This window comes from Electrophorus electricus, chromosome 6, assembly GCF_013358815.1.
Source record: "Electrophorus electricus isolate fEleEle1 chromosome 6, fEleEle1.pri, whole genome shotgun sequence".
NCBI lineage: Eukaryota > Metazoa > Chordata > Actinopteri > Gymnotiformes > Gymnotidae > Electrophorus > Electrophorus electricus.
In genome coordinates this window covers 14,478,835-14,505,909 of record NC_049540.1, presented here as the reverse complement: position 1 = coordinate 14,505,909, position 27,075 = coordinate 14,478,835, and the positions used below count along the sequence as shown (strand labels likewise).

Sequence of the window (27,075 nt, the reverse complement as noted above, 5' to 3'; positions counted from 1 at the left end):
GTCTAATGTTTAAAAATATATATGTAAATGTGTGTTTTTACAGTTGCAGGACAAGCAACAGAAAAAGTTTGATAGGAAGTGGACAGTCTTCAGCGCTTCCTCGACCTCACTCTCCCCTCTCATCACATACAGGTAACACACACGTCTGCGTTTCTGTACAAATGGCGTGGGCGGTGGTGTATTTATGCATGTCCAGCAATTGCTTATTTAGTCTCGTCAGTGAGAGAGTAATTGTTGCTCTCACATGCTGTGTGGTGAACCTGGCACTGGTCCCGGTGAATGGCGCCCACCATGTTGAGCTGTGTGGAATGGCAGGGTCTGAAGAGCGAGCTCTGTCTGCTACATCCTCTGTTCCCAGAATGCTTTTCTGCCTGTGGCTCCAAAAGGCTGACTAGCAGCGATTTGGAAAGCTTTCCTGATTGTCATCACACGTTTTGCCATACTATCTTACTTTTTTGCCAATTATGAGATGAATGTAAGGTAGGAAGTAATCACATCCAAATGTTTATAAATTATTTATGATGTTGTATTATGTTTGATAAGCTGGTTGAAACCTAAAACTTTTTGCTCAAAATACAAGGTGGGAGTAAATCTAATTTAACATTAGCTTCTGTATATAATCATATAATTTAGGATATCGCAGGCAGAAACATATAGATATTATATTGAATTGTAAACAGGTTGCTTTCTGTCTCGTACTTGTTGCCAACTCTTAGCCTTGCTTTAGCTGGCAAATCTAAGCCTAGCCTCTAAATAACTGGTTGAATTGGGTTAGACCTGCCTTCTTGGTTGTATAGCAGGATGCAGAACAAATAAATATCTGTTTGGAGAGCCTAATGAATCTCACCAATCAATTCCTATTCCCCATGACACTCTTTATCATCAAAGTGGCATCATTGTGTCTCTTTATTTAATTAACTCTTAACCCCCCTCCTGTATTCATTAACTTTAATTAATTTTGGTCAGAGCGCTGTTTTTATGTGTTAACAGCACACTTGTTATAATTGCTGTCATTGGGGACTTGAAAACACAGGCATGCACACCATCTCTCTGTGACTGGCCCCAGTCCCCAGAAGCAGTGGGGTGCTTTAGTCAATAGATAGGGTTCGCATGAGCTGGGGTTTGCTGGCCTCTGTGGTACTGCGTGTAGGAGCACATGCTTCAGCCACCTACTGTAGGAGCCCAACGGTCAAAAGAGTTTCATCTCCAACAGCGGTGATGCACTTTGTCCGCCTTTTGAAGCCATTGTAGTTTCATGTTTAAGATGATATCATGTAACTTGTGTTCATGATCAAGGCAGGGCTTACTCAAACATATCTTTGAAACTGTCCTTCATGTTTTCTCTTAATGGTCGGAGATTGAGGGTCTGGTAGGTGGTGCCTGGCTGATTTGGACCTGTGTTTGAGCGTTCGTATGTTGCCTTTTCTCCCTCAGGCACCAGTCCCCAGGACAGCCCCAGAAACTTCTCCCCCAGTACGTCAGCCCACTTCTCCTTCGCTCGCAGGTAACTGACGTACTCTCTGCCTCCTGCACCCAGCACCGCCCTGGAGCTCCACGCTGTTCCGCAGAGCGCACTAAACAATAACATGGCTTTTAAAAAGACTAAAGTGTAGTGTGTGTAAAAAAATAAATAAATAAATAAATTCTGACATAACTGACAAAATAATGGCTGCCATGTATGGCTCCAGGTGGCTGGAGACTGTTGATTGAAGTTTAGCTGTGGACTCTTCATCGGGTTTCCATGGCATCAAGAAGCATGAATTATGCAAACAAACAGTACATTCTTTGATGTCAGGAATGCGTCATACCTCGGCCGTTTTCTGATGCATCTGCCGAGAGCTTGGCAGGTGCTTTGGAATGCTTCAGGATCTCACAGGCCTCAGCCCAAGTTGGGACTAACTGTGAAACAGTCAGTGTTTTGTTCATTTAGTGTTTTGTTCACTTCAGCAGGGGAGGAAAGTTGCAGTGGTGCTCATTAAACTTAGCCACCTGTAAAAGCAACAAAAAGTCCTTTCTTTATGTTGTCCCACATTGCTTCAAAATATACATTTATTTTGAATTTCGCAGCTATGGCCACAGAGACGGGTAATTCCAGTTAAGGGGCGTCCTCTTCACTTTTCCCCTCCTCTGCTTGACTTGTATAAGTTTGCACCCCCCCCCCCCACTTCTGGTATTGTTGTCATTAATCCTCATGACGATACAGCAGCTGGCAAAGGTTCCTGCAGGAAATAGTTCGCCGAGAGCCATTTGGGGGAAAACACAACCGAGCTCAGTCATCGGGCTGCTTCATAACCAGCTTTCATGTCCCCATGCTTTGAAAATCGATGAGTCATTCAACCCTTCCCTCCTCTGCAGTCTTAGCTTTTCACTTGTTTGTTTCCAACCTGGCAAGGTCTGATGCCTAGCATTCAGTGCTGTTTGGGCCGGGGTGCACTGGTTCCTGTCGTGGCATGAGTGGTCTCAGCAGAGTGTGTGTCTGTCTGTGTGTCTGTCTGTCTGTGTGTAGGGCTGATGGTCGCCGCTGGTCCTTGGCCTCACTCCCATCCTCAGGATATGGAACCAACACGCCAAGTTCCACCGTTTCTGTAAGTATCTGCCACGTCTGCTATGGGGAGAAGCTTTCATATGTTAAGATGTGGCCATTTTTAAATGCTTATTCACACTTGAAATTTCTCATGTTTGTATGCTTTAGAAGGACTGTATTTGTTAAAGCTACAGCAAAGTGTGATCACCCTCACATGTCCTAATACTATAAAGTAAACTTTATAGTATCTTCTTTTAAAATTACTGCTTAAAATTGTATGCAGTTTGCTGTATACAATTGAAACCAACTGGCCCTTCAGAAGGTGCACTGTACACATTATTCAAGCTACACTGCTCTGTGTGCTTGAGACTTGGCACTCCATATCTTCTCATGGCCCCATGAGCACAACTAAATGGGGGCTCTCTGCCATGTGTAACAGATGCTGCCACGACTGTCTCCCACTCTGAGTAATATGGCTCTGAGTAGCGCCAGATTTGCTTGCTGGTAAATATGGCCCTGATTCAGCGCCAGACTGCCCACTCGCGCTGGCGCTCCCCAACTGGAAATGGCCATGTTTACTGACACTGTTTCAGCACCCGCCCACCTGAGGAGGAAATGGCAAACAGTCTGGTGCCAGCATGCTGGCCAATCACTGTCGAGTTTAGGGGATGGGCACAACAAACCACGCTCTAGAACAGTTGGTGCACCCGCCCTTCACCCGAGGCATTTAAGGAGGGAGAGGGCATTGTGCACAAACTAATGATCTGTGAACACTTTAAAACTGATTGGGATGAGATTAACATTGGAACAGCCAGACAACATTGCGCACATTGTATTATTTGGATGCTATTTTGAAAGGTAAAAAATATGTCTATTGGACTTAAACCGGTGCCAGAATGGAGAAATGCAAATGTGCATTTTAACATGTAGCCTGTTCAAAAAAGTATGAGCCAAGCATTCAAGGCATCTGCTGCCAAATTCCAGATTTGCATTTACTTTGCTCACATAGAGATGAGTTGCCTTAATCACTTGGTCTTAAAGCAAGTTATTTTTTGCTGCTTGTTCGTGTGCCTCCCACCCGCATGCTTGCATGATGCTGAAATGACATGACACGTCCGTCAGCTTGTCCTCTTTTTCTTTTCTTTTCCTCTGTATTTCCACATCATTTCCAGTCATCCTGTTCATCACAGGAGAAGCTCCACCAGCTGCCCTTCCAGCCTACACCTGACGAACTCCACTTCCTGTCCAAGCACTTCTGCACTGAGAGCATCGCTGGTGACGACCCCCGCAGGGCCACGCCCATGCGCCCACGCTCGCGCAGTCTCAGGTACAGCAAGCAGAATTGTGGGATAGGCATTGCACTGATGTTACCAAATCTTTGTGTAACAATTTACAAAGACTGTAAGGTTTTTGTAAGTTGGGCTCCCTTGCTCTGCATTTATTCATATTTTCAAATATAAAAAGGATTAAAAGGATTACAGTTTAAGATGATGACTGTATTGTAAATTTGCTGCTTTTCAGCCCTGGAAGATCCCCTTCTTGCTGTGATCATGAGATTATTATGATGAATCATGTATACAAAGAAAGGTTTCCCAAGGTAAGAAAAACATCTTACTTTGCATTTAAAAAATTCCAAAGTTTGGGAACATTTTGTTGTGGGGAGTTGTTCCGTTGGGCGCTGGGACTGCGAGCACTCTCCCGTGTCCCTCCAGGCCACGGCTCAGATGGAGGAGCGCATCCAGGAGATCATCAGCAGCAGCTCCCCAGAGAGCGTGCTGCCCCTGGCAGATGGCGTGCTCAGCTTCGCCCACCACCAGATCATCGAGCTAGCCCGCGACTGCCTGGACAAGTCTCGCCTGGGTCTCATCACCTCCCGCTACTTTTGCGAGCTCACTGACAAACTAGAAAGGCTTTTCCAAGAAGTGAGAACTTCAGCTGCCCTTTTGGCATGATGCCAATGCCTCATTTGGCTTCCTGATACCAATTTCTTTTCCACTTGTATGGACATGGCTACAGGCCATGCTTGTTGTTGATAAGATATGTTCTCAGAATACAAAACTTCTCAGCAATGCTAGCAAAGTTAAGTTTGTCCTAGTTGACGGTTTGTGTCTGAAATGTGTGATTAGGTATTCCCTTGTTAAATTATTTGTGGACAATTGTGTTGCTGCAGTCTACTGAGCGCTCTGAGAGCATCGAGGTGACCTTCATTAAGGAGCTGGTGAAGAAGATTCTTATCGTTATCGCCAGACCGGCACGACTCCTGGAATGTCTGGTGAGTTTGTCTGTTTTCTGCAGCTCTAGAGCATTTTAGGCTTGAAGTCCCTATAAATATTAAGTCATCATTTTGTGGGTTTTTTTTAATGTTTAGGGTGTATGAGGGAACTAGCAGTGAAATGTGATGTCTGTGCCCAGGAGTTTGACCCAGAGGAGTTCTACCACCTCCTGGAGGCTGCAGAGGGCCATGCCAAAGAAGGACAAGGCATCAAGACCGACATTCCACGCTACATCATCAGCCAGCTTGGCCTGACACGAGACCCTTTGGAAGGTAAGATGGTGAGGCACATGTAATGAGGTAGTGATTTTACATGCAAGGAAACCATATGGGATGGGAATTGGGAAGGTTTTGCCAAAATTCTTATGTTTTCTTTTTTCTTCTTAATGTCTGCATCATTAAAGGTTCATAAAATCACATGGCACAGGCAAAGCATTTTATGGTCTTCATTAGATTTGGGTATTTTATGCTTCAAAGAAATATGGACTGTAACCGCTCTTATACGAGACAGACCCCCTATAATGACCCTGTAATTGTGCATCTAAAACTATCATTACCAGTAGTTAGAGCTAAATGCAGCTCTCCCCTCACCACTTTTCCCTGTAAACCTGGAAACTTCACTGTTTCCTCCACCAAAACCACACCGGAGTCAAAGCCCTCCAGGGCCTCCTAATCCTCAGAGGTGTCCATCCTGCTGCCTGGGATGTCTGGGAGCGGAGATGGGCAGCTGTTGTGAGCTCTGTTCAGTGTGCTCAGGACACTTTGGGGACCACAGAGTGGCCCTCCGGTTCATTACCCCCTGCTGTCGGTGGATTAGCTCTGAAATCCCACTTGCTAAGAGCTTGCTCACTGGGATTTGTTTGGCGGTGCAGTTTTCCTGCGGAAATGTCACATGATGTGCTAAGATCCTTTCCTATGATTTCCACTTCATTTAACTCCTTTAGGAAGGACAGGAGACAGGATCACTGTGTGGAAAAAGCGATAGAGTTCTTTGTTTAAGACTGCACAGCTCAGGAAATAAACACACAACAAAGTATATGTTTATGACCGTGAGAATATGTGACCATGTTTAGTAGCCACAGTTTCTTTTGTCTCTACTTAATTTTTAATTTTATTTCTTTAGATTAATTTTAGTTCACTTTTGTTTTTAAATCAACTATATTTAACTATATTTTAATAAGTAGTATTTGTAACCTTTTCTTTTTATTTGTGGAAAAAAACCTACCTGAGGTGATGGATCTCAGGATTAAACAAGGTTTATTCTTCTCTGAATTGACACTGTGTTTGAAAAGTGCTATACAAGTAAACTTGCCTTGCCTAGAGAGAAGTCTATGGGATTTTAATGTTTCTTGAAAAGATGCTCAGGGTCTAACCACTATTTCTTCTATCTCACAGAAATAGCTCAGTTAACCAGCTATGACAGTGGAATTGCAGAAACCCCTGAAACCGACGATTCTGCAAGTGTGAGTAGTTTTGACAACTTTTACTTCAAAAGATGACAAATTTTGAAGTAATTTGTAATAAATACAAAAACCAAAAATAGAACTTAAAAGTTCAATGTTGTTTTAACTGTGGAAGACAAAGGTCCCACTTAATCAGTACATCAATGTGCTTAAAGCTCGTTTGTTTTCTTTCTTTGAATAGATTCTTAAGTTTAGCTCAAATATGTCAGTCACTGAATCCCACGTTGAAAGATCTTAGACATGACCTGTGTTGGACGTGACCTGTCTAAATGCTCTATGCAAGGTGCTGTGTTCAGTCAACTTCACATTCCTCTTTCAGTCTCAAAGCTTAAGTGCGACTTTGAGATCACGCCGTAGACCCTGTGAAATTGACTTTGAGATGATCAAACTCATCAGCAACGGAGCTTACGGGTAACACATTTTACAGCTCCCTCCTGATTCTTTCATGGCTAACCTTTTTTTTTTTTTTTTTTCATTTCATAAATGTTACTACCTACATGATCTAAATTATGAGGATTTTTTTATTATTAAACACATTATTTGCATAGATATCTATAGAGGTTACAGCATGTATTAAGTTTTAATGAATGGGGAGCTTGCTTTTGGACTTTAAAGCCTGATGGTAACAGAGCCTAATCCCAAAGCGGTGGTGGTGGTTGTTGTTGCTTTTCTCCCAGTGCTGTGTATCTGGTGCGTCACAAGGAGACCAAGCAGCGCTTCGCCATGAAGAAGATAAACAAGCAGAACCTGATGCTGAGGAACCAGATCCAGCAGGCCTTTGTGGAGAGGGACATCCTCACCTTCGCCGAGAACCCCTTTGTTGTCAGCATGTTCTGCTCCTTTGAGACACGCAGACACCTCTGCATGGTCATGGAGTATGTGGAGGGTAAGACACACACACACACACACGCACACACCTTTGCATGGTCATGAAGTATGTATGTCGATGGTATTGCGCCCCCCCCCCCCCACACACACACACTTCTGCCTGATCATGGTGTATGTTGAGGGAGTAGATGCACACACACACACACACACACACACACACACAGAAAACTCAGGATGTTCACTGAAGTCAAGAGTCCATTGTGCTTCGAAGCCCGATGTCAGAGGTGAGCACTGTGTCATGACAGGTGGAGACTGCGCCACGTTACTGAAGAACATGGGTCCCCTACCTGTGGACATGGCCAGGATGTACTTCGCCGAGACCGTGCTGGCCTTGGAGTACCTGCACAACTATGGCATCGTCCACAGAGACCTGAAGCCAGACAAGTAAGCTCCCACGCAGAGCCTCAGCACTGTGAGCTCAGATCATCTGGCTGTGTTAGGTCATCTGATGATGCAAGGTCATCTGTACTCTGTTTTATGCTGGTTTACACACATCCTGTGCCTTTGCACCCACACAGTTTACTGGTCACATTGATGGGGCACATTAAGCTGACTGACTTCGGCTTGTCCAAGGTGGGCTTGATGAACATGACCACCAACCTCTATGAGGGCCACATCGAGAAGGATGCCAGAGAGTTCTTAGATAAACAGGTATTAAGGTTCTAGAAGGTTGTAGCAGCTGAACAATTAGTTTTGATTAAGCATAGGGTGTGTGTGTGTGCGTGCGTGTGTGCGTGCGTGCGTGCGTGCGCGTGTGTGTTGTTTTTCTTCTTCCCCAAGCTGTATCTTAGAACCCTTGTGCATTTGATGCAGGTCTGTGGCACTCCAGAGTATATCGCCCCAGAGGTGATCCTGCGGCAGGGCTACGGGAAGCCAGTGGACTGGTGGGCCATGGGGATTATCCTCTACGAGTTCCTGGTGGGCTGCGTGCCTTTCTTCGGAGACACTCCAGAGGAACTCTTTGGCCAAGTCATTAGCGGTCATTGCCTTTCTGATCCTTTTTCTTAGCTTTGCTGCTACAAACAGATATAAGAGAGGCTCTTCTAGCTAGAAATCATCCAGCAGCTACCTTCCCACACCTCGGCTGTGTCACTGTGTAGCTGTGTCTGCTTTCTGCTGCATCTTTTAGCTTGTTTGTTCATTAATGTGCCTCTGTGCTGGAGGCACATTGCCATAACACAGCACTCATAGCTATTTGCACTTACAGAATCTCAAAGCTCCAAAACCACACAAACATTTAGATGGCCAGACCTCACTATGGCTATAAATGTTGTCAAGGCTAAAGAAGGTATATTTACTAAGTTTGCCTAGGTCATATATTTGAAGACTATATATCACTCCCTGAACTTCACCTTAGCTGACATTAGCTGACATTCAGAATTCTGATTTAACTACTGCTATTGTGTCTACAAAATATGACCTTCAGAAATGTTGGCATGTACTGGTTTAGACGATAGACCCTCTTTTGCTAAATGAGGATTAGGCGATGCATGTCTGGAAATTAATGACGTGACAGGTCAAATTTGCTTTGCTCTCCATCATGAGACCAAGTGCTAATTAAGGGGTCTTGAAAAGTCAGCGCTACCTGCCACTGCCCACGGCACCCATGCATATGCATGCCCGCTGAATCGGATTAACATGTGCACTGCACGCAGCCACGGAGACAGTGGGCCAGAAAACTGCCATGACCCCTTTGTTTATCCGCACCTCTGACCTCTCAATGGAGCCCTCATGCAGTGAAAGGAAGCCAGGACCAGACTAGTGTGAGCGAGGCCCTTGCACCGCCCCACTGATCATATGCAAATTGCTTGGGCCGCTGATTGTCACAGTTTGAACCCCAGGGCGATTGTCCCACTGTTTGCATTCGCAGACGAACAAGCCAGGGAGACCATCTGTGTAGTGTTGTTCAACTGCATAATTTCATGTGCTGCTAACACGTCTCAACAGTGCTATGGAAGCCTAGCAGCCGTGCAGCTCTCGAGTTTTGTCCTCTCAGCATTCTCGCGCCTGATATGTGGCAAGTGCCTGGCATTGGGGAAATGGCCGGCTGACCAACTTTGCCCTTGTGCTCCTCTCCAGATGAGATAAACTGGCCAGAGGGAGAGGACGCACCCCCGGCCGATGCCCAGGAGCTCATCACACTGCTGCTCCGGCAAAGCCCCCTGGAACGGCTGGGAACTGGTACGTCTGAACTTTAGAATACCGGTCAGCGCACACACACACACACACACACACACACACACACACACACACACACACACACACACCACACACACCCAGATAGACACTGGTCACATTTCCCATCTCTCAGAGATATTCCAGCAATTATCTGCTCTCAGTTTTTCCTCATGTCATCGATGGTTCTAGTGACTGTTAGGTCGTGTAACTGTTATGCTCTGCTTCTTGTCCTCTTGCAGCATACACAGTTCAGCTGCCATAAAATGTGGGCTGAATATCTATAGTTTATTATTACCAGGCAACACTAGGGGACTCTTTACTACTTTGACGCACAGCGGCTTTTATGCCAGCTAGACATAGTGTACTGTGCGGTTGACCCACGTCTGTCATGTTTCCCCTGCTCATTCATAGCCGCTCTTAGCTGCTCGTATGAATATCAGCTGATATTATGTCTCTGTCCAAGATCAGCAGAGATCATGTCCCTGTCAGACCCTAGTGAGCCTCCTCTCTTCCCATACATCATCACAACTTATCTTCCCTTCAACTGACTACATCAAGGCAGGGCAGGATACCTTCATCAGAATCTGTGCCTCCATTCTGGCGGATCTCCCGCTGCCCTGAGACTGAGGGGTCACCCACTGGAAATTGCACTGTGTAACTTATGACCATGATATCAATGTTGGGTACAGGCCAGCGAGAGAAAAAAGGCAGGACTGCATGATTTCTAGACATCCCACTCTCAGAGCCGGAAAGGACGTTCGACTCAGCGCATCACACCAGCTGGGTTTGGACCAGGCTGTAGGCTGTCTGTGAAAGACATGCACGAGAAAAACGTCCCTCGGCTATGATCAGGAGAGCTTAATGTTTAACATTAACATTACTCATGGGTCAGCACCATTTTAGCTCAATAAACATTTAGAATGTAGTTTATTTTATATATAATGCTGCAATTATGCATTTTTCTCACTTTGATTAGCAGCATGGGTAACTGTTGATCGAGTCACATCAACAGTTTGCAGTTGTTCGGTCTGTGTGGACTCGGAGGTGAAGTTCTGTGTGTGTTGTTTATGTGTGGATCAGCAGGAGGAGCCTATGAGGTCAAGCACCACAAGTTCTTTCACAATCTGGACTGGAACAGTCTACTCAGGCAGAAGGCTGAATTCATCCCCCAGCTAGAGTCCGAGGACGACACCAGCTACTTTGATAGTCAGTGTCTGATTATGCGTGTGTGTGTGTGTGTGTGTGCGCGTGCGTGCGTGCATGCGCATATTGCTCTCTGTGTGTGTGTCATGCATGCAGAGCAGGGCCATTGTCAAAATTACTTTAGGCACAAATCAGAGACTATTAATGTTGCCTTTAATAGTGAGTAATGAGTCAAAATAGTAAAATTGGAATTAGAGATTTGAATATAGAGCTTGAGAGTCATTGGTGTGGCTCTAGTAGACTCTGTTAGCTGAGTGTTAGCTGCCTTTTAAGTCTAGGGACATGAACATGCATCTACAGGTATTATACATATGTAGAGAAGGACACTGGGTGTAAAACTGTGGAGTAAAGGTTCCTCATACTCATATTTGGGTTTCACGCTCAGCCCGATCCGAACGATATCATCACCTTGAAACTGAAGAGGAGGAGGACACGAATGATGAAGATTTCAATGTTGAGCTACGCCAATTCTCATCTTCGTCACACCGATTTTCCAAAGTGAGCTTCCCACCCCCCCATTTTCATGCACACACATGCCTGTCGATATACTTTAAACATCCTTGTGTAACATGTAGTCAGTAATGTTCATATCTCTTCAGGAGAAACACAAGAGACATGATTGTTAAGGATCCTTTAGATCTCCGTGAGTTGGGCCTAAAGCTCTGATCTAAACCTCTCCCCAGTCATATATGGTGGCATTAGCTTTGGCCATAGAGCAAAGGTCATTTTCACACATCTGTTATCACTTGTACAGCCATTCATTTGCAGCAGGAATCAAAAGGAAAAGAAGCACTGCACCAGACAGCCTGGAACACGTCCGCCGACCCCTTGCGTGTGCAGTACAGACTGAGTTTGTCATGCATGAGTTGCAGGCTATGAGTTTTTGAGATATGGTTGGTTCTTGGAATATCTATGAAACAAGCTTTGAACTCACGCAAGATTCTCGGTTAGGTAGATCCATTTCAGACATCCTTGAGCTTCCTTTCATGCATCTTTTCTGTTTGTTTGGAAGGGACACTGAGCCCGAGATCCCATTCATCTGTTTGTTCTACCTTTTGGTCTCAGTTTTTCAAAAATGTTTTTGTTTTGTTTTTATTTCAAGTGTCAAATGTTATTCACAAATGCCTGTCCTGTGGGTGTGTGTGTGGGGGGGTGTGTGTGGGTGGGTGGGTGGGTGTAGGTGTACAGCAGTCTGGATCTGTCCCGTGGACAGCTGGAGGAGAAGGGAGAGCAGACGGAGAAGAAGAGCGAGAGTCCTCTGACTGTCGACTCGCTCAGCTGGACCCCAGACTTCACTGAACTGTACGTCAGAAGAACCTCTCCTCTCTTCCTGGTTCCTGCTCAGATTTAAATATGAAGGGCAGAGGGTCTAGTGTCTGTATAATACAGTGAAACTGCACTGTATAAGAGTATAAACTTGAGATGTCTTTTTACTCACATAGAAATGTAAAATATAATATACAAATAATAATAAAATAAATATAATGATGATGATGAATAGAAAATATTAGAATAACTTGGCATGATGTCTCATTTAAAGCGAGTGGTGTCATTCTTGCGAGCAGGTCATCTCTGTCCCACTCCTCTGACACGGACACCAGCCTGGCCAAGCCATCTGGTCTCCTGCCCAGGTTTGCCATCTCAGCTGAAGTGGAGAGCAGCGAGGGCTTGCCAGCCCAGAACGAGCCCAGCAAGACTGCCTTCTCCATCGGCGAGCTGCCCCAGGATGAACCTGAGGCCACCACGCCCTGCAGTACCGTCAGCAACTCCACCTTCTCAGGTGCCAGAGGCAGGGGGTGGAGAGATGGCCACAGATGTGTGCTTTGAAGTGGTAGCGTTAGGATTCTGTAGCGGAATGGCCCACTTTTCTTTTGCCCCATTTGACCACTGAGCCCTAGCAGCTCAAACAAATCAATGAGATTGAATGCTGCAGGTGCAATTGACCCGCACAAATGCATCTTTTATTTCTGTACGACTTGATTGTGTGGTTTGTGACAGACGCCTTCACTCTGTTTGAACAGGGAGCTTCTCAGAGCACCTAGACCAGCTCCCATCACGGGCTGAGGGAGTGGCCAGTCCAGATGGTGCCTGCAAGCCATCTGCTGGGGACTCCGGGGCCCACCTAACCACCCAGAGACCTGGGGCCACAGATAAGCAGTGTGCAGTTAGCAAAGTGCCGAAATCTGCCTCTGCCAGCGCCCTGTCTCTCATGATCCCCGGGGGTGAGTGCTTTGGTGTTTGTACAAAACATCAAGGATGAAGTGTAAGGTTTTTCCCCCTTTTGAATTACACAGTGAAATGTGGCAAACTAGGTTGAAGGTGGTGTGCAAGAGATTAAACAGCTCTGAAATTGCCCTGGCTAAGATCCCCTGTTGTAGAATGGCTAAGGGTTGAAGCTGAGGATCGTCGAGTGCTCAGAGTCTCAGCAGTGCTGGGGGTAAGGGGCCGTAATGTGGAGAAAAACCCTGTTGGTCTTTTATCAGTAACCATGTCTTTTACTTTTATCAGTAACATAATAAGCAAAGAGCTATCGGAGGTGCAGGTCTCTATATCGCTTCTTCATTAACCAGTGTAGTGTTTACTTTGATTGTTCTTCCAGATGTTTTTGGCGTGTCCCCACTGGCTAGCCCAATGTCTCCATACTCACTGTCATCAGACCCCTCCTCCAGAGACTCCTCCCCGAGCCGAGACACCTCCCTCTCAACAGCCAGCTCTCGCCAGCCAATCATCATTCACAGCTCAGGAAAGAAGTTCGGTTTCACACTTCGAGCTATTCGAGTCTACGCTTGTGACAGTGATGTCTATACTGTCTATCACATGGTCTGGGTAACTGAAGCAATTTATTTAAGCTAATACTTTTTTATATTCAGTCAGTTCAATATTCCATCTTAAGGAACACATTAAGGAATTTATTTATGTTTTTTATGTTTGTTTTTACTTATTATGAATTCATTTTAATTTTAATATTGTTCTGCAAAAGAGTAAATGAAAAGTTGCTCATGTGGTGTGTTTTTTTTTGTGTGTGTGTGTGTGTGTGTCAGAATGTGGAGGACGGGGGTCCTGCTCAGAAGTCTGGGCTCAAAGCTGGAGACTTGATCACCCATGTGAATGGAGAAACTGTCCATGGACTGGTCCACACGGAGGTGGTCGAGCTCCTGCTGAAGGTGGGAGGGCCATACTCATACAGCCTTTCATTCACAAACAGAAATGTCTGAACTTCGTAGATGCTGACATGGGAATCGCACAGTAAAGTCACCTGCCTCTTTGTCTCCAGAGTGGAAGTAAGGTCGCCATATCCACTACCCCTTTTGAGAACACTTCGATTAAAACGGGACCAGCTAGAAGGAACAGTTACAGGAGCAGAATGATAAGGAGAACAAAGAAGCCCAAGAAGGAGAAAACACAAGAGCGGTAAGATTTCTTCTACAAACGAGAATTTAATTGCACACTTGTCAAGTGTAAATTTAAATAAAGGCTTTTATTATTATTCATTTTTCACATGAGTGGAAATTCAGCAGCTTGCTGCTGTTTCTTCTTTCACCACTAGGAGTCGCTGTGGTTCCATCATAAACCGTATGCTGCGCATCCATCATGCCGTGATGCAATAGCAGTTTATGCAGTTGAGTGACTCCTCGCTGTCTTCTCCATCCCCAGGCGTCGGTCAGTGTTCAGGCGCTTTGCCATGCAGCCATCTCCACTCCTCCACACCAGCCGGAGCTTCACCTCCCTGAACCGCTCGCTGTCCTCAGGGGAGAGTCTGCCTGGGTCCCCCACGCACAGCCTGTCCCCCCGCTCTCCTACTGCCGCCTTCCGACCCACCCCCGACTTCAACCAGTCAGGTGAGGGCATCACCGTTTATGGCTCTGGGTGTAACATTTGTGTGCTTATGGGTTCTTTACTTTTTTTTTTTTTTTTTTTTTTTTTTTTTTTTTTTTTTAATTGCATATTCAAATGTAAAACTGATGGACTTTTACAGGTTGGATTATTGTGAGTGTTAATGGATAGAAATGTAAGCATGTAGCTGTGCTCACACAGGTATGTTCATGTCCACTGCATTCGTAGGTGGCACCTCCTCTCAAAGCAGTTCACCCAGCTCCAGTGCCCCCAATTCCCCTGCTGGCTCTGGCCATATCCGACCCAATACCCTGCATGGTTTGGGGCCCAAGTTGCCTGGCCAACGGCTGCGTCAGGGCCGCCGTAAATCTGCAGGGAGCATCCCTCTCTCTCCACTGGCTCGGACGCCCTCACCAACCCCTCAGCCAACTTCCCCTCAGCGCTCCCCATCCCCCCTGCTGACTCACTCAGTGGGAAGCTCTAAAACCACTCAGACCTTCCCTGCCAAGATGCATTCACCCCCTACGATTGTCAGGCACATGGTGCGACCTAAAAGTGCTGAGCCTCCCCGCTCGCCACTCCTTAAGAGGGTCCAGTCAGAGGAAAAGCTCTCACCATCCTACACCGGGGACAAGAAGCATCTTTGTACGCGGAAACACAGCCTGGAGGTGACTCAAGAGGAAGTTCATGGTGAGGTTGCATCCGGAGGGGAGTACACACTACAATGCGTGGAGGAGAACTCTTGTGAACCACCTGCCATTACGCGGGTAAGACCTGCTGAGCAGGGTTGCTTGAAGCGCCCTGTCACTCGTAAGGTTGGGCGCCAGGAATCTGTAGAAGATCTCGACAAGGAGAAATTGAAAGTAAAAGTTGTGGCAAAAAGACAGGACTGGCCTGAGAGAAGAGAGTGCCTGCAAAAGCAAGATGCTTTGCAAGAGACCGAGTGTGCAGTGAGCACCCACGCTGATGATAAGGACAGGGGACACCCTGGACGCCCCAGTAGCAGATCGCAGGGCAGTACTGAATCTGGTACACTTGATAGCAGAGCTGCTAATGCCATACTAAAAGATGTCCTGTACAAAAAACTGAACACCAGAGTGTGTGAAAGCATCACGGAGTCTCTTAACAGCAGTGCGGACTGTGTCTCAATATTACATGAGGGTGTCAGATCTGCTCCAACCCAGTCAGACAGACAGCTATCCAGGCAGATTAAAGAGGGCAGTAAACCCGATAGGCTTGATTTCAAAGCACCCAACGTGGAGTTTGCGAGAAAGAAGCAGTCTTTTGAGGAGCGCGAGGACTGCATGTGTTGGATCACCCCAAGTGTCCATGAAAGCCTTCACTTCAACACCACCAGGTCCAAAAGTCTGCAACTGGACTCTACTTTGAATTTAGATCCTACCAAAGGCACCCCTGGAATAAGTGCAGATTCTTTGGGCCCTAAGCTGTTCAGCGGGCGGGGGGAGAGTGCGGTGGAAAAACTTCAGATGATCTCCTCCACCGAGGGGCCCATCAGGAAGACCTCATCAGAGTACAAACTAGAGGGTCGTCTTGTGTCTTCTCTTAAGCCGCTGGAGGGGACATTGGACATTGGCCTGCTGTCTGGACCCAGAGTGTCCAAGACTGATACATGTCTCTCCAAGATGGTGAGCTGCCAGGTTGACAGTGGGGGGCTGCTGGGAACTCATCAGAACCAGAGCGAGAAGCAACTGCTAAGCCCTCAGCAGACTTCCACAAGCAAGCAGACATCCTCTCCACCAGGGCTGGAAAGTCATGGGGCTAATTTGACTCTGAGCAGCCAAAACAGTGGAAAAGAACTTGCAGGGGCTAGAGGCAGTGTTGTTAGTTCCATTATCAGTGAAGGCACCCATGACACAAATAAGCAGGGTGAAGGGATCAAGTTCCAGGTGATGTCTACTAAAATGGAGCCACTGGACTTGAGTGGAAAATCGGAGAGTAGGTTGAAAACAGCCCAGGAGATGAGGGCTGCCCGACACAGCACTCATTTCGTCTGTGGGAAAACGCCTTCTATCAGGGAAGTCAGCAACGAAGACCAGGATGATGAAATGGAAAACCCTCAGCAAAAGCCTACCCAGCAAAACCACACTGCAGATCCAAAGATCCCAGTGACCTGTGACCATGAGGTCAAGCAAACCACATCAGTATCAGAGAATAGTGATGTTCCAAACGAGAGAAGCGAGCCCCTTGTCAGTCCACAGAACCCGAGCCCAGCTTTAGTAAATAATAGCAAAGTAAGCATGGCCAGTGGTAGAGATGGGAATACAATTACCGCAAGAGTAGTTTCAGAGCAGGCACATCAAGCAAGAGCAGCTGAAGATGGTGTAATAGGGACACGACACTCAAGTACGGCAACAGCCCAAAATCTGCCTGAGAAAAAAGTGAGAACATTTAGTGCAGAAAACTCACTCCTGAATTCAGAACATTCACTAGCAAGTGGAATAGACAAACCAGAAAGCACAGTTGAAGCCACAGATAAGTTTTCAGAGAAGGTACATATGCAGACTGCTGTCAGACACACAGCAAGTAGCACAGCAGTTTCACACGTGGAATCGGAGCAGGTTCAATCACAGGGATTAGTTGAACAAAAAATAACTGTTTCACAGGGTTTAGACTTAACACCCTTGGTTCCAACTTCCACTTCTGCTGTATCTTTAACATCAGCAACTTCACCAGCACTAGGCAGCTCTATTATTACAAACCTACTCTCTCCAGATCCTCTCCTTCAAAACAAGCCGAGAAAAAACAGCACAGCTCCAAAAGCTGCTCCTCTAAAGGCCGTGCCTGTCAGAGAGCCTCAGTCACCACAGTGCATCCAGAAAAATCCCCAGCACTCCATGCACATCAAGTCAGACACGGCTCTAACTACACAATCACAGCAAATATCTTCCAAAACGCCAACCACTTCAGTAAATAAACACACAAGTATTTCAGACGTTCTTTCCAAAGATAACTCTGTCAAAACACAAAACATTAGTGCAGGAAATGACACAGAATCTAGTTCACAAGGCTCTGAGCGATGTGAAAATAAAAACACCGACAAGGATCACCTGACCTGTGTGATTGCAAAAGAGTCCACTAATGAATCCAGTTTGGCTGGGAAGCTTGCCAATAGTCCTGAAAATAAAACGATTGACGCAGGAGTGAAAATACCACTGAACAGAGAAGTAGGATTGAAAGATGATGTAAAATTCCCTATGACACCAGAATGTGTTGGTTCCACAGCAGTCAGGTGGGTTGAGAGAGAAGGGGCTGTAGCCACTAGTCACACCCTCTCCAGCTTTGTGTCCAAGCAGAACACTAGTGCCAGTCCACCAAAAATGAAAGGTAGTGATAACAAGCCAAGTGATATGGTGCAGGTTCAGCTTGTAAACCTTGAAGAAAAGTTAAAAGTCAAGAGACCTCCAGATTTGTCCAGCCAAAAGCTTTATAAGCCAATTCTTGAGATGTGTGGGAAAGAGTCAGGTCTGCTACAGAAATCTGTACAACATCCACAACAATCAGGTACGAGTTCTCCAGGAAAACATGGGCCCCTGAGCTGCAAGAACAAACCCAAGGTCGAATCCCCACTGGTTACATACCACAGTGGCAAAGTACCAGAAGAAAGAGGAAAGCAAGATAGCAAAGCACCTGTACGGACCACTACAACAGACAGTGTAGATGTAAAACTAAAGGAGCCGAAAGAAGCTACCCTTTATGCATCTATGGCAATGCCACAGAGAGAGGTCTCTTGCCGTACAGGCTCCCAGATTGCTTCTGTACCAGTGCTCCCTGTGCCTGCTGTTAAGGTTCACATACCCAGTGGTGCCCCCACAGGCAAGGGCACTGGTGCCACACCAGAGATGTCTGGACAGTCAAATAAGGAGCCAGCAAGGCTTAAAGTAGAGACCTCAAAATCAGACTCCTCACAGAAACCAAACCATAAAGACTTTCAGAGACCTACGGTGTTGCCAAAGGATGGCCCAGCTCCTGAGAAAGAGTCAGCTCGGCCCAAGCAATCCAAGGAGCTGCCACGAGGGAATAAGAATTGACATGGGGGATTTTGGTGGTTGCCATGTCAAGTTCCTTTTAAGAAAGACAAAAAGGCAATCTTCTTTTTCCATGCTTCGTATCATAATGCCTTTCCTTCTAAGGACCGGTGTAGCTGTTACTTCAGTGTTTTGTGAAGGGAAGAAGAGACTAGTCCGCTAGTGTGTATGCTAATCGGCAAATGCTCTGTTAACATTTATGCGTCGGGAAAATTGTAGGTTTGAATGTAGACCTGCTTTGCTGCTGATGGTCACTTTTTTGTTCTCCCTTGTATGGGAAGTCCCTGTATTTTGTGCGCGTCGTGAGGTGGAAAAGTGTGTGCAATCAGACGTGGTGAGAGTCAAAGCCTTTACAAGGCGTCAAAAAGAACTGCGCCAGTTGGGCTAAGTGGACTTGTTCCAAACACAAGCATCTGGAGCAGATGGAATCGTAGTGGATCTAACAAGTATTTCTTTCTCATTCAAACTAAAGTTGTGAAGTGAATTGCAGCTGTTTAATCACACTTAAATGCCACAAATGAAACATTTGTAGCAATAGTGCTTATTTATCAGCATACATTTTTCATGCAGTAAAGAAACTTAACCACCACTGTTTGATTTCATACCGCTACTGCTGTTGTTTTTGTCCTATCTAGTGACAAAATGTGCAGTTTTGTTTTGGGTAGTGGTGCACAGAAGGGATGTGCTTTGTCCTGTGCTTCTCACCTAGAACTATTTTATAATGGAATCATCTTACGGTTCTGGACTCATATTTAGTGGAAGGGGCCTTAGGGTATTTTGGGCAGTACAACTTGCTGTTCTTAGCAGGTTGTGGCAAAATTCACATTCCTTTCACATACATCTCTACATTTACTAAAGATGAATTTTTATGCAATGTACTGTACATAGAGCAATGTTAATTGTACAAACCGTGATCCATCAGATCAGTTAAATATGAGTGTTGTATGTTTTATATGTATATATTTTGCTATGTCTCATGTTTGTATACTGTACTCAATATGTTTGTTGCTCAGTGACCTTTTCATAGACGGAAACGTTTTCATCTGAAACTCATGTGGAGACTAAAAGTAGAAAAGGCACTATCATTGTCATTCTGAAATGAGTTGTACTTGAAATTTCACAGACACTAATAGTAGTAATAACGCTCACCTTCAGATGTGTGTCAGTCAGAATGAAAAGTCAAAATGGCGGAAAGCACCTCAACTGCCCTTTCCTTACGGTGATGGGTTAACCATAAGCTAACGGTATAAAATGTTTGAAAAGGAAAGACTACATGTTAAATACTGCAAAATAATAACACCGTTTTTAAAAACTGAAAGTTTAAAATTTCTATGTCATCATTCAAAATCTTTTTCCACATAAAATGTTAGGATTTTAGGACAAGTCTTTTCCAGGGGTCATTAACACATCAGAGACTGAAAGGGGGTTGAATTGAGGCAAGTGTTAGTGACATTTGTGATCAGGCAGGGTTGAGACAGTCAGGATTTTCAGCTGGGGTTCTCATAACTAGTTTGTTGCCCATTGCTTGTTCACTCATATACAACGTGTAATACTTATACAAGTGGGACATGTGTAATACTTATCTAGAGGCGATTTTGCACTGACCATAGACGTATCTAATAGCTGTTGATTTAAATCATGATTGATAAATACATTTCACACTTTCAAATTCAGGACTTTTCAGATGTGATTTGTAGTACATCTTCAAATGTACCCAATGTACCCTATAAAAATTCATCTTATTATCTAACGATTTCACTTCTACATTGACCTAGTGGCAAGTAGTAGGAAATAAGAGAGGTTTGGATCACTTTAATGTCTAATAATTGCTCTAAAATGACACATACTTCCATCACATACAATCCTAGTCATTTCTGCAGTATTTAAATGTGACAGGATATGCTATCAACTTTGCAGTAACTGTAGACAATACTAGGATATTAAAGTAATATTGTATGTTTAGAGTGCAAAGAGCATTCAGTAAATAGAAGCTGGATACAAATGCTCAAATCACAAATTAGGAAATGCACCATATGAAGAAAAGCTAATGAATTTGATTGTAGAGATTTTAAACTGTATTAGTGGAATCTGAAGTTTTACTGTTCCTCATAAGATTTGCAAATGTAGTCACTGTAGCCTGGAAGACAAAATGCACCTTACTATTATATTTAAAAAAAAATACTATATACTTGTTGCATTTCTGGACAGAGATCATGAATGAGGATAAGTGAGGATAAAGAACTGTGAATGTTTAATGGGACATACTTTGTCATCTGAAATAGCCAGCTTGAATATGGTCACGAATGAGCCACAAATGTTTCATTTGATGGATTTCTGTCCCCATGCCTTCAGCCTTGCTGATTGATGTTTCAATTCTGAACTAAGCACACTGTATTTTTGTTTACAGCTAATTCATGGAGTGTATATTTTGAATGTTGTGTTACTCATTTGCCAAATCTGTGTGCTACGTCACAGGAAATTACGTCGTGATCGTAGTGTATGTATGACGTCCTTCTGCAGGTTGTGCCGTTTAAGACATGTCAGTCTATGGTAGCCAGTTTGTCTGTTTTGAGTTTGTCGGGTCTGAAGGGTCCTGCATATTTTCTGGAGTTCTCTCTCTCTCTCTTTCTTTCTCTCTCTCTCTCTCTTTCTTTCTCTCTCTCTCTCTCTCTCTCTCTTTCTTTCTCTTTCTCTTTCTCTTTCAGTGTGTGAAACTAGTGTTCGTGTAGATGACCCTGCTTCCCACTGTATTTTAGGAACTGTGCAATAAGAGATGTGGTTTTGAGTTTTGTATTTCAAGGAAGCTCTATGGATGTTATAGATGTTGTATTCTATACAAATATTTATACTTCTAAAGTTGTATTATACTGAAAATTAAAAGGCATGACATGAACCTTCTGTGTTGTCTTCTTTTTTTTTTTTCAGCAGACTGTAACAATTCCCCCAAATTGTAAGACTGACTAGAAACTGTTTCACAAGCATGTCCATAAATAGATCCTGCAGTCTGATATGCTTAATCATCATATCGCTACTCAGTTTAACATGAAATAAATCAAGCTATGTGGAAATGCTACCAATACAACTACTAACTCAACTGCAGATTACATTGTCCAATATCCCTGCTGGACTCTTAATCTCAACCTAATGTGGGAAAAAAAAAAAAAAAAAGTATAAAGGCAAAAGCAGTACAATACAAATTTAGAAAGGCTCTATCTTGTATGTGCAGTCACTTGTTATAGTCGTGAATAGGCTACAGCTCTTCCCCAAAATCTTCCCACAGAATAAGACAAATACTATTATAGCAATTATAACAGCAAATGTAAGTAAAAGCAATATTGCTAGCTTTGTATTAGAAATTTCACAATTTAAGTCCACATCTATAATCTTATTTGTGGAATTACAAACTGTCTTCTGTATATTTCTCTTTTTTTTAGTATTCTCTTTTACCTATTTAATAAACTGATAATTGGTACAATTGCAAATCAGAGGGTTGTAGCTCAGATCAATGGTGCTGCCTTCCCTTAAATCCTCAACACTTTTAACATCCACTTTTGCAATTGAATTTCTGGCAAAGTTAAGTCGGCTTTTCTTTTGTGAGTAAAGAGCTGAGAAACTGAGACTGATTAGCTGATTTTCACTGAGATCAACAAATATGATATTTGTCAGGCCTTTAAATGCATTTTCACTGATGCTGGTGATACCACACAAAGAGAGAAACAAGGTATCCGAAAGAGGCACATAATTAGTTAATCTGCTGTTGCAAGGACTCCGCAACATATGACATTCTCTTTCAGATTCAGCACTCTAAGGTTCTTCAAGCCCTTCAAAGATGTACATTTGATAGATTAGTTTCTGTCAATGATAGGTTAAGTGTTTGAAGATTTTGTAGATTGCTAAATGGAGAGTTAGTACCTAAAGAATATTTAATGTGACTGCAGTCCAGATTGTGTAGATGTGGCGTGGCACTGAATGGATGAGAGTCCCACTGCATGGTAAAGTTATGGCTGAGATTTAGGAGTTTTAGTTCACTGAGACCAGATAATTGTTTGTTACTTGTTTTCTACTGATAGACAAATAAGTCAACATGGGGAAGTTGGCTGCACTGATGTGGCACACATCTTTAAAAGAGTTCTCATCTAGCACCAGGTGGACAGTGTTGACAGATTGGACATGTGGGCTGGGAAAGATGACAAATGGGCTCTGGTGAGGCCTAACTTTTGCAGCCCGGTCATGCATTGAAACACAGTGTCTGTGAGGTCAGGGAAATGTTGGAACTGGAAGTCTAAATCAACCACTGACATCTTACAGAAACACTGGATGCCAGCAAACTTTATGGAGCTTCTATAGCTGTCCTCATAAACCCCTAGATATAGCTTGTTTTGTTTTTTATCCCTTTGAGTCCCTTCAGCAACATGGAGGTGTCTATTTTGTTGAAGCAGCAACTAAAATCCAAACTGTATATCCAGTGAATGAAAAGCATTTGGTTCAACATCAACGAGTTCATTCCCTTTGAAGCTGAGGTGCAGTCCTCTTGTCACCTGAAGGGCTTGCAAATCAACTGCCTTTATCTACTCGATGGAATTCATGTCTAGAAAAATCTTTAGGCGTTGCAATGGATAAAAACTCAGGCCATCTAGGGAGCGAATATCATTTCCTTCAATATCTAGGGTCTCCAAGAATCTCAGACTTGCAATAGGGATGTCTGTTAGACTTTGTATCATAGACTGAGCTAGACTGGGGTATTTAAGGACCACTAGTCCTGATAAAGGACTGTTTGCTATGAACACCAGTGGGTTTCCTACCAAAATAAGGGTCTCAAGGTCTGATTGATGTTGAAAGATGTTCTTGTACATGATAACAATGCCGCACCTGTGTATGGGAGGTTCAAGAAAAACATGTTCTTTACATTTACATTTACGGCATTTAGCAGATGCTCTTATCCAGAACGACTTACAAAAATGCTTTGTCATTTACTCATAGAATACATCCTAGCCAGTACAGTATATTGGAGTCCAATATACCAATGAAATAGAAGTGTTGAAATACAGAGATCAATGCTGATGCCTAGAAGTGCAAAATACATAAGCTCTCTCAGACAATAATTGCAATAGACAAAAAGTACTAGAGTTTGTTAGTCAACATCAGTGCAATAAAAATACCTTACAATAAGTACTAGTTTCAGTTAGTTAAGTGTCACAATAAGTCCCTTCCATGTTACGTGTTTTCCATGTCTTGTGTTTTCTGTTGCATAGTTTTGTTTTGTCCTCACATTGATTCCTTACACCTGTCCCTCATTTCTAGTTTTGTGAATTTCATGTATTTAAACCCTGTTGTGGGCCTTGGTTGTAGCTGTTCATTGTTTGTTTGTTTGAATAGATTTTTCATTGTTTTAATGTGTTTTGTTATGGTTGTTTCTTTGTGTTTATCTTAGCCTTTGTGTTTCCTAGCCTGCTCCCTGTGTGTTGGTTTTATTTAATCATGTTTCCTCGTACTCTCCATGTTGGCTCTATGACCCTGGACCGTATAAACGACTCTGATTTTGGATTTGCCCCTACATTAAGATAGGAGCAGGGTCAGTGGTCATTTAAATATTCCACAAATAGATGGGTCTTCAGTCTGTGTTTGAACATTGCGTTTGTTCATTGCTCATTACATGTTCACCAAAAATCCTCTAACCTTGTCAGGTCCAGTGACACCAGATTCTTCAGCCTTTGGAAAGTTGAGTTGTATAGTGCCAGTAGGTAGTTGAAGCTGAAGTCTAGAGATTTGGTAGACTCTGTGATCTGGTTTGGCACAAAGCTTAGGTCCAAGTCACTGCAGTCATAACCATCAGCTGTCTAAAGAACCCAAAAAGGAAGCCCAAATGATCTCTAGTAACTTATTATTATTATTATTATTATTATTATTATTATTATTAATCAGTAATTATAATAAGTATAAACTATAATCAATCATTTAAGGCTTGATATATGTCTAATCTCCTTTTTTGAAAATGGAAAACATGCAGTATAATTACATCTTTTTTATGTATGTTCTACTCTGCACCAGATTTGTGGAAATTAAAAATATGTATAAAAATATCATAAGTAACAGGTTTCTCTATGCTCAGGTTATCGGTGAGACCATTTAGTGCATGATTATAAGTGATGAAAAGCAATTTTAATGTTAAGTCTGGATGGGGGAAAAAACGGGGGTGGCCACGCCTTCCCCGTGTAGCACACCTGCTCCTTCTTTTGTGTCGTTAGCAGCAAGCTGGCCCCCGTGTCTCACAGAGAGACTGGCTTTCACATTGGGCACACGGCCTCAGAGCTCCGGTGCCTACGCGCAAGCCTCAACGAGGCAAGAAGGAGGCGTCGCCAATGCCTGGCCCAGAGACAGGCAGAACAGCTGGTGCGCTTCGTGAGCCGCCGCCACCCGACCCGGCGAAGGACGATCCCCCACAGGCCAATCGGGCTTCAACCCAGCCGACGACTGGGGCACAGGCTGGGGCTCCTGCCGGCTTCCCTGGCCTTTTTCACAACTCTTTGTGTAACTTTGTTCATGTACCTGTCACTGTACGCGTCCCTATCACACTTAATATACCGGTAACTTTGTCCTCCTTTGTGTCTATACCTGTTCCCACTAGTGTGTCCGTCCCTGTCGTGGTCCCCTCTGTCCTGCTTGTGCTGGCCCATGTCGCGTCGCTCGGTCCTCCGGCCTCGCCGTTTAGCGTTGGTCTCAGGGTGTGGGGTGTGGGGGCGCCACGAACTCCCCGTGTAGCACACTTGCTCCTCGTTTTGTGTGGTTCTCGTGAGTGTGTATAAGTCTCTTGTTTAGTCGTGGATGTTGTCGGTGATTAACCTATCGTTAGCATGTGTGCTACGTTGTATGTTTCGTGTCAATAAATGTCACTTTGTCACATTCGGCTTGTTCCTGCGTCCTACCTCCGACGTCACACTTAAACAAAAATATGTCAAACCGATTAAATTCCTTGTTTTCGTAACTTTAAGTTTTGTGTAACAGGTTTCAGCAGCGTAAGGAATATACTGAACCTTAACTGTAAAGGCTGTTCTTTGCTCCAAGGAGTTGTTTCAGTACAGGACAGTGAGCAGATTAACACTGCAGTGCAGATATACGAGGAATGCAAAGCTTCCATAGTGTTTCCACACAAAATAACTGAACAATGTCTTGTTTTAAGTGGCTTGAACAGTTATGTAGAACAAGATTGCAGAACCTGAAAGCGAAATATTTCAGATGGAAAACTTGCTCATCCTACAATTGTTCTTCTTTGTCAGATAAAACAAAAAAAGGATCTTCACTGTCCTTTCGACCAAGGTCATTTTGATGCTGTACTGTAAGTAAATGAAGTAAGTTTATGGTCTTTCATTGTACCCATGTTAATTTTTTACTTATGTATTTTTATAATTATTTACTTTCAAATCATAATTAGCTTTTGTTTTTGCAGCTGACTATGAATTTAATGTGAATGGCTGGGTGACAGAAGCGCTTGTATCACACCGCTTTAGAACAGCCATCTGTCTGAAGATACTCTAGCACCACAGTACACATCATCTTCCAACAGAGGGCACCAATCTCCAGCTTTGCTTTCCCCCTTGACTGGCTACAAACTGAGGTGGGCTATGGAGTTATGTAATCTTTACATCCAGATAAACAAGACAAGTTATAATCTGTGTATATATAGAAAGAAATCTCTCAGGAGTTTAGTGTCGCAGTGAGTATGGAGGGGCACACAAGATTACTGTGCACTCAGATCCAAATGTTAATATGGAGAACAGGACTCGAGATGTTTTTACTACAATCTATGCTTCATGGTTGTGTGCCTGGGTGGCTTTTATAATGATTGACTCGGAAAACCCATCATGATTTAAAAGATCACCCTTCCTATGGTCCCATAGCAAAGGTAACGATCTATTCACATAACATTTAAAAAAACACCGCAATGCAGTCTACAGTTTGTGTTATACAGTCTTTCTTCAGTACACATGAATCCTTTGTTGCTTGTGTCCTAATGCATTTTTGAAAAGACCCCTCCAAGTTAGAGGTACCCTTTACCAGTAGGAAAATCACCTTGGCTCTCATGTGCAAAAGCAGACATTTTCCCTTCAGACTGTGAAAGTGACCTAGTTGCCAAGAAGTTCAAGGAAGTTCAAAATGGAAACCATGGAAACCATGTAATAACATGGCAAAGGGCAGTGAAAAAGTCAGTGTCACTGGAGCAACACAAGCAGCCCCTTCTAAAGGCTCATGAAGAATGTGAACAGCAATGTTGTTGAATCATGTTATATATACACAAAAATGGAACAGGGGTAGAAAGTACCGGAAAAGGCTCACCATCTTAACTGTAGTCCATAGAACTGGATTTAGCAAAAATCTTTTTTTTTTTAATGCCGGCCGGCAAATTAAGAGAGCTTGACTTTAAATTTTATTACTGTCATCTTTTCAGAGACAGGTAGGCTAAAGCCTCCGAATTTAATTAGTTTTTCTAATTAGTTTTTCCAGAAATAAGTCAGGCTTAAGTAAGACAGAAAGAGACATTTCCAGAGACAACAATGGAAAATCTTCTTGTACATTTGAGCTGTAATAATTTCTAACAGCTCCAAATATACAACGTATCTCCAGATCGAAAACTGTTGAGTTACATTGATCCTCTGAAAATGGAAAACATTA

General features: G+C 43.8%; 2 protein-coding genes across 9 annotated transcripts in view; one reads left to right on the top strand and one right to left on the bottom strand.

Annotated features, from left to right (window-relative positions):
* Window positions 1–21,306, top strand: part of mast4 (microtubule associated serine/threonine kinase family member 4) — a 68,416-nt gene extending 47,110 nt beyond the window's left edge. For 6 of the 8 annotated variants that reach the window (XM_035526878.1, XM_035526881.1, XM_035526884.1 and 3 more), the window contains 25 exons: window positions 44–132; window positions 1,435–1,504; window positions 2,507–2,585; window positions 3,697–3,851; window positions 4,046–4,121; window positions 4,237–4,446; window positions 4,695–4,796; window positions 4,937–5,069; window positions 6,192–6,259; window positions 6,579–6,670; window positions 6,937–7,145; window positions 7,393–7,531; window positions 7,666–7,798; window positions 7,961–8,126; window positions 9,227–9,328; window positions 10,406–10,531; window positions 10,914–11,026; window positions 11,709–11,830; window positions 12,094–12,308; window positions 12,550–12,750; window positions 13,128–13,354; window positions 13,570–13,692; window positions 13,803–13,939; window positions 14,183–14,367; window positions 14,591–21,306. In XM_035526878.1, the coding sequence (XP_035382771.1) occupies window positions 44–132; window positions 1,435–1,504; window positions 2,507–2,585; window positions 3,697–3,851; window positions 4,046–4,121; window positions 4,237–4,446; window positions 4,695–4,796; window positions 4,937–5,069; window positions 6,192–6,259; window positions 6,579–6,670; window positions 6,937–7,145; window positions 7,393–7,531; window positions 7,666–7,798; window positions 7,961–8,126; window positions 9,227–9,328; window positions 10,406–10,531; window positions 10,914–11,026; window positions 11,709–11,830; window positions 12,094–12,308; window positions 12,550–12,750; window positions 13,128–13,354; window positions 13,570–13,692; window positions 13,803–13,939; window positions 14,183–14,367; window positions 14,591–18,411 (7,093 nt within the window). In that variant the 3' untranslated portion in view covers window positions 18,412–21,306. The remainder of the gene's footprint in view (window positions 1–43; window positions 133–1,434; window positions 1,505–2,506; window positions 2,586–3,696; window positions 3,852–4,045; window positions 4,122–4,236; window positions 4,447–4,694; window positions 4,797–4,936; window positions 5,070–6,191; window positions 6,260–6,578; window positions 6,671–6,936; window positions 7,146–7,392; window positions 7,532–7,665; window positions 7,799–7,960; window positions 8,127–9,226; window positions 9,329–10,405; window positions 10,532–10,913; window positions 11,027–11,708; window positions 11,831–12,093; window positions 12,309–12,549; window positions 12,751–13,127; window positions 13,355–13,569; window positions 13,693–13,802; window positions 13,940–14,182; window positions 14,368–14,590) is intronic. The other 2 variants (XM_035526880.1, XM_035526879.1) reach the window with 2 other exon arrangements.
* A 352-nt stretch (window positions 21,307–21,658) lies between these two features.
* cd180 (CD180 molecule) lies at window positions 21,659–25,082 on the bottom strand. The gene is given in 11 exon segments (XM_035526900.1): window positions 21,659–21,678; window positions 21,810–22,169; window positions 22,172–22,234; window positions 22,237–22,470; window positions 22,473–22,559; window positions 22,562–22,787; window positions 22,790–22,865; window positions 22,867–23,277; window positions 24,085–24,245; window positions 24,772–24,928; window positions 25,021–25,082. Coding segments are annotated over 11 exon segments (1,857 nt in total).
* Between the last annotated feature and the right edge of the window lie 1,993 nt (window positions 25,083–27,075).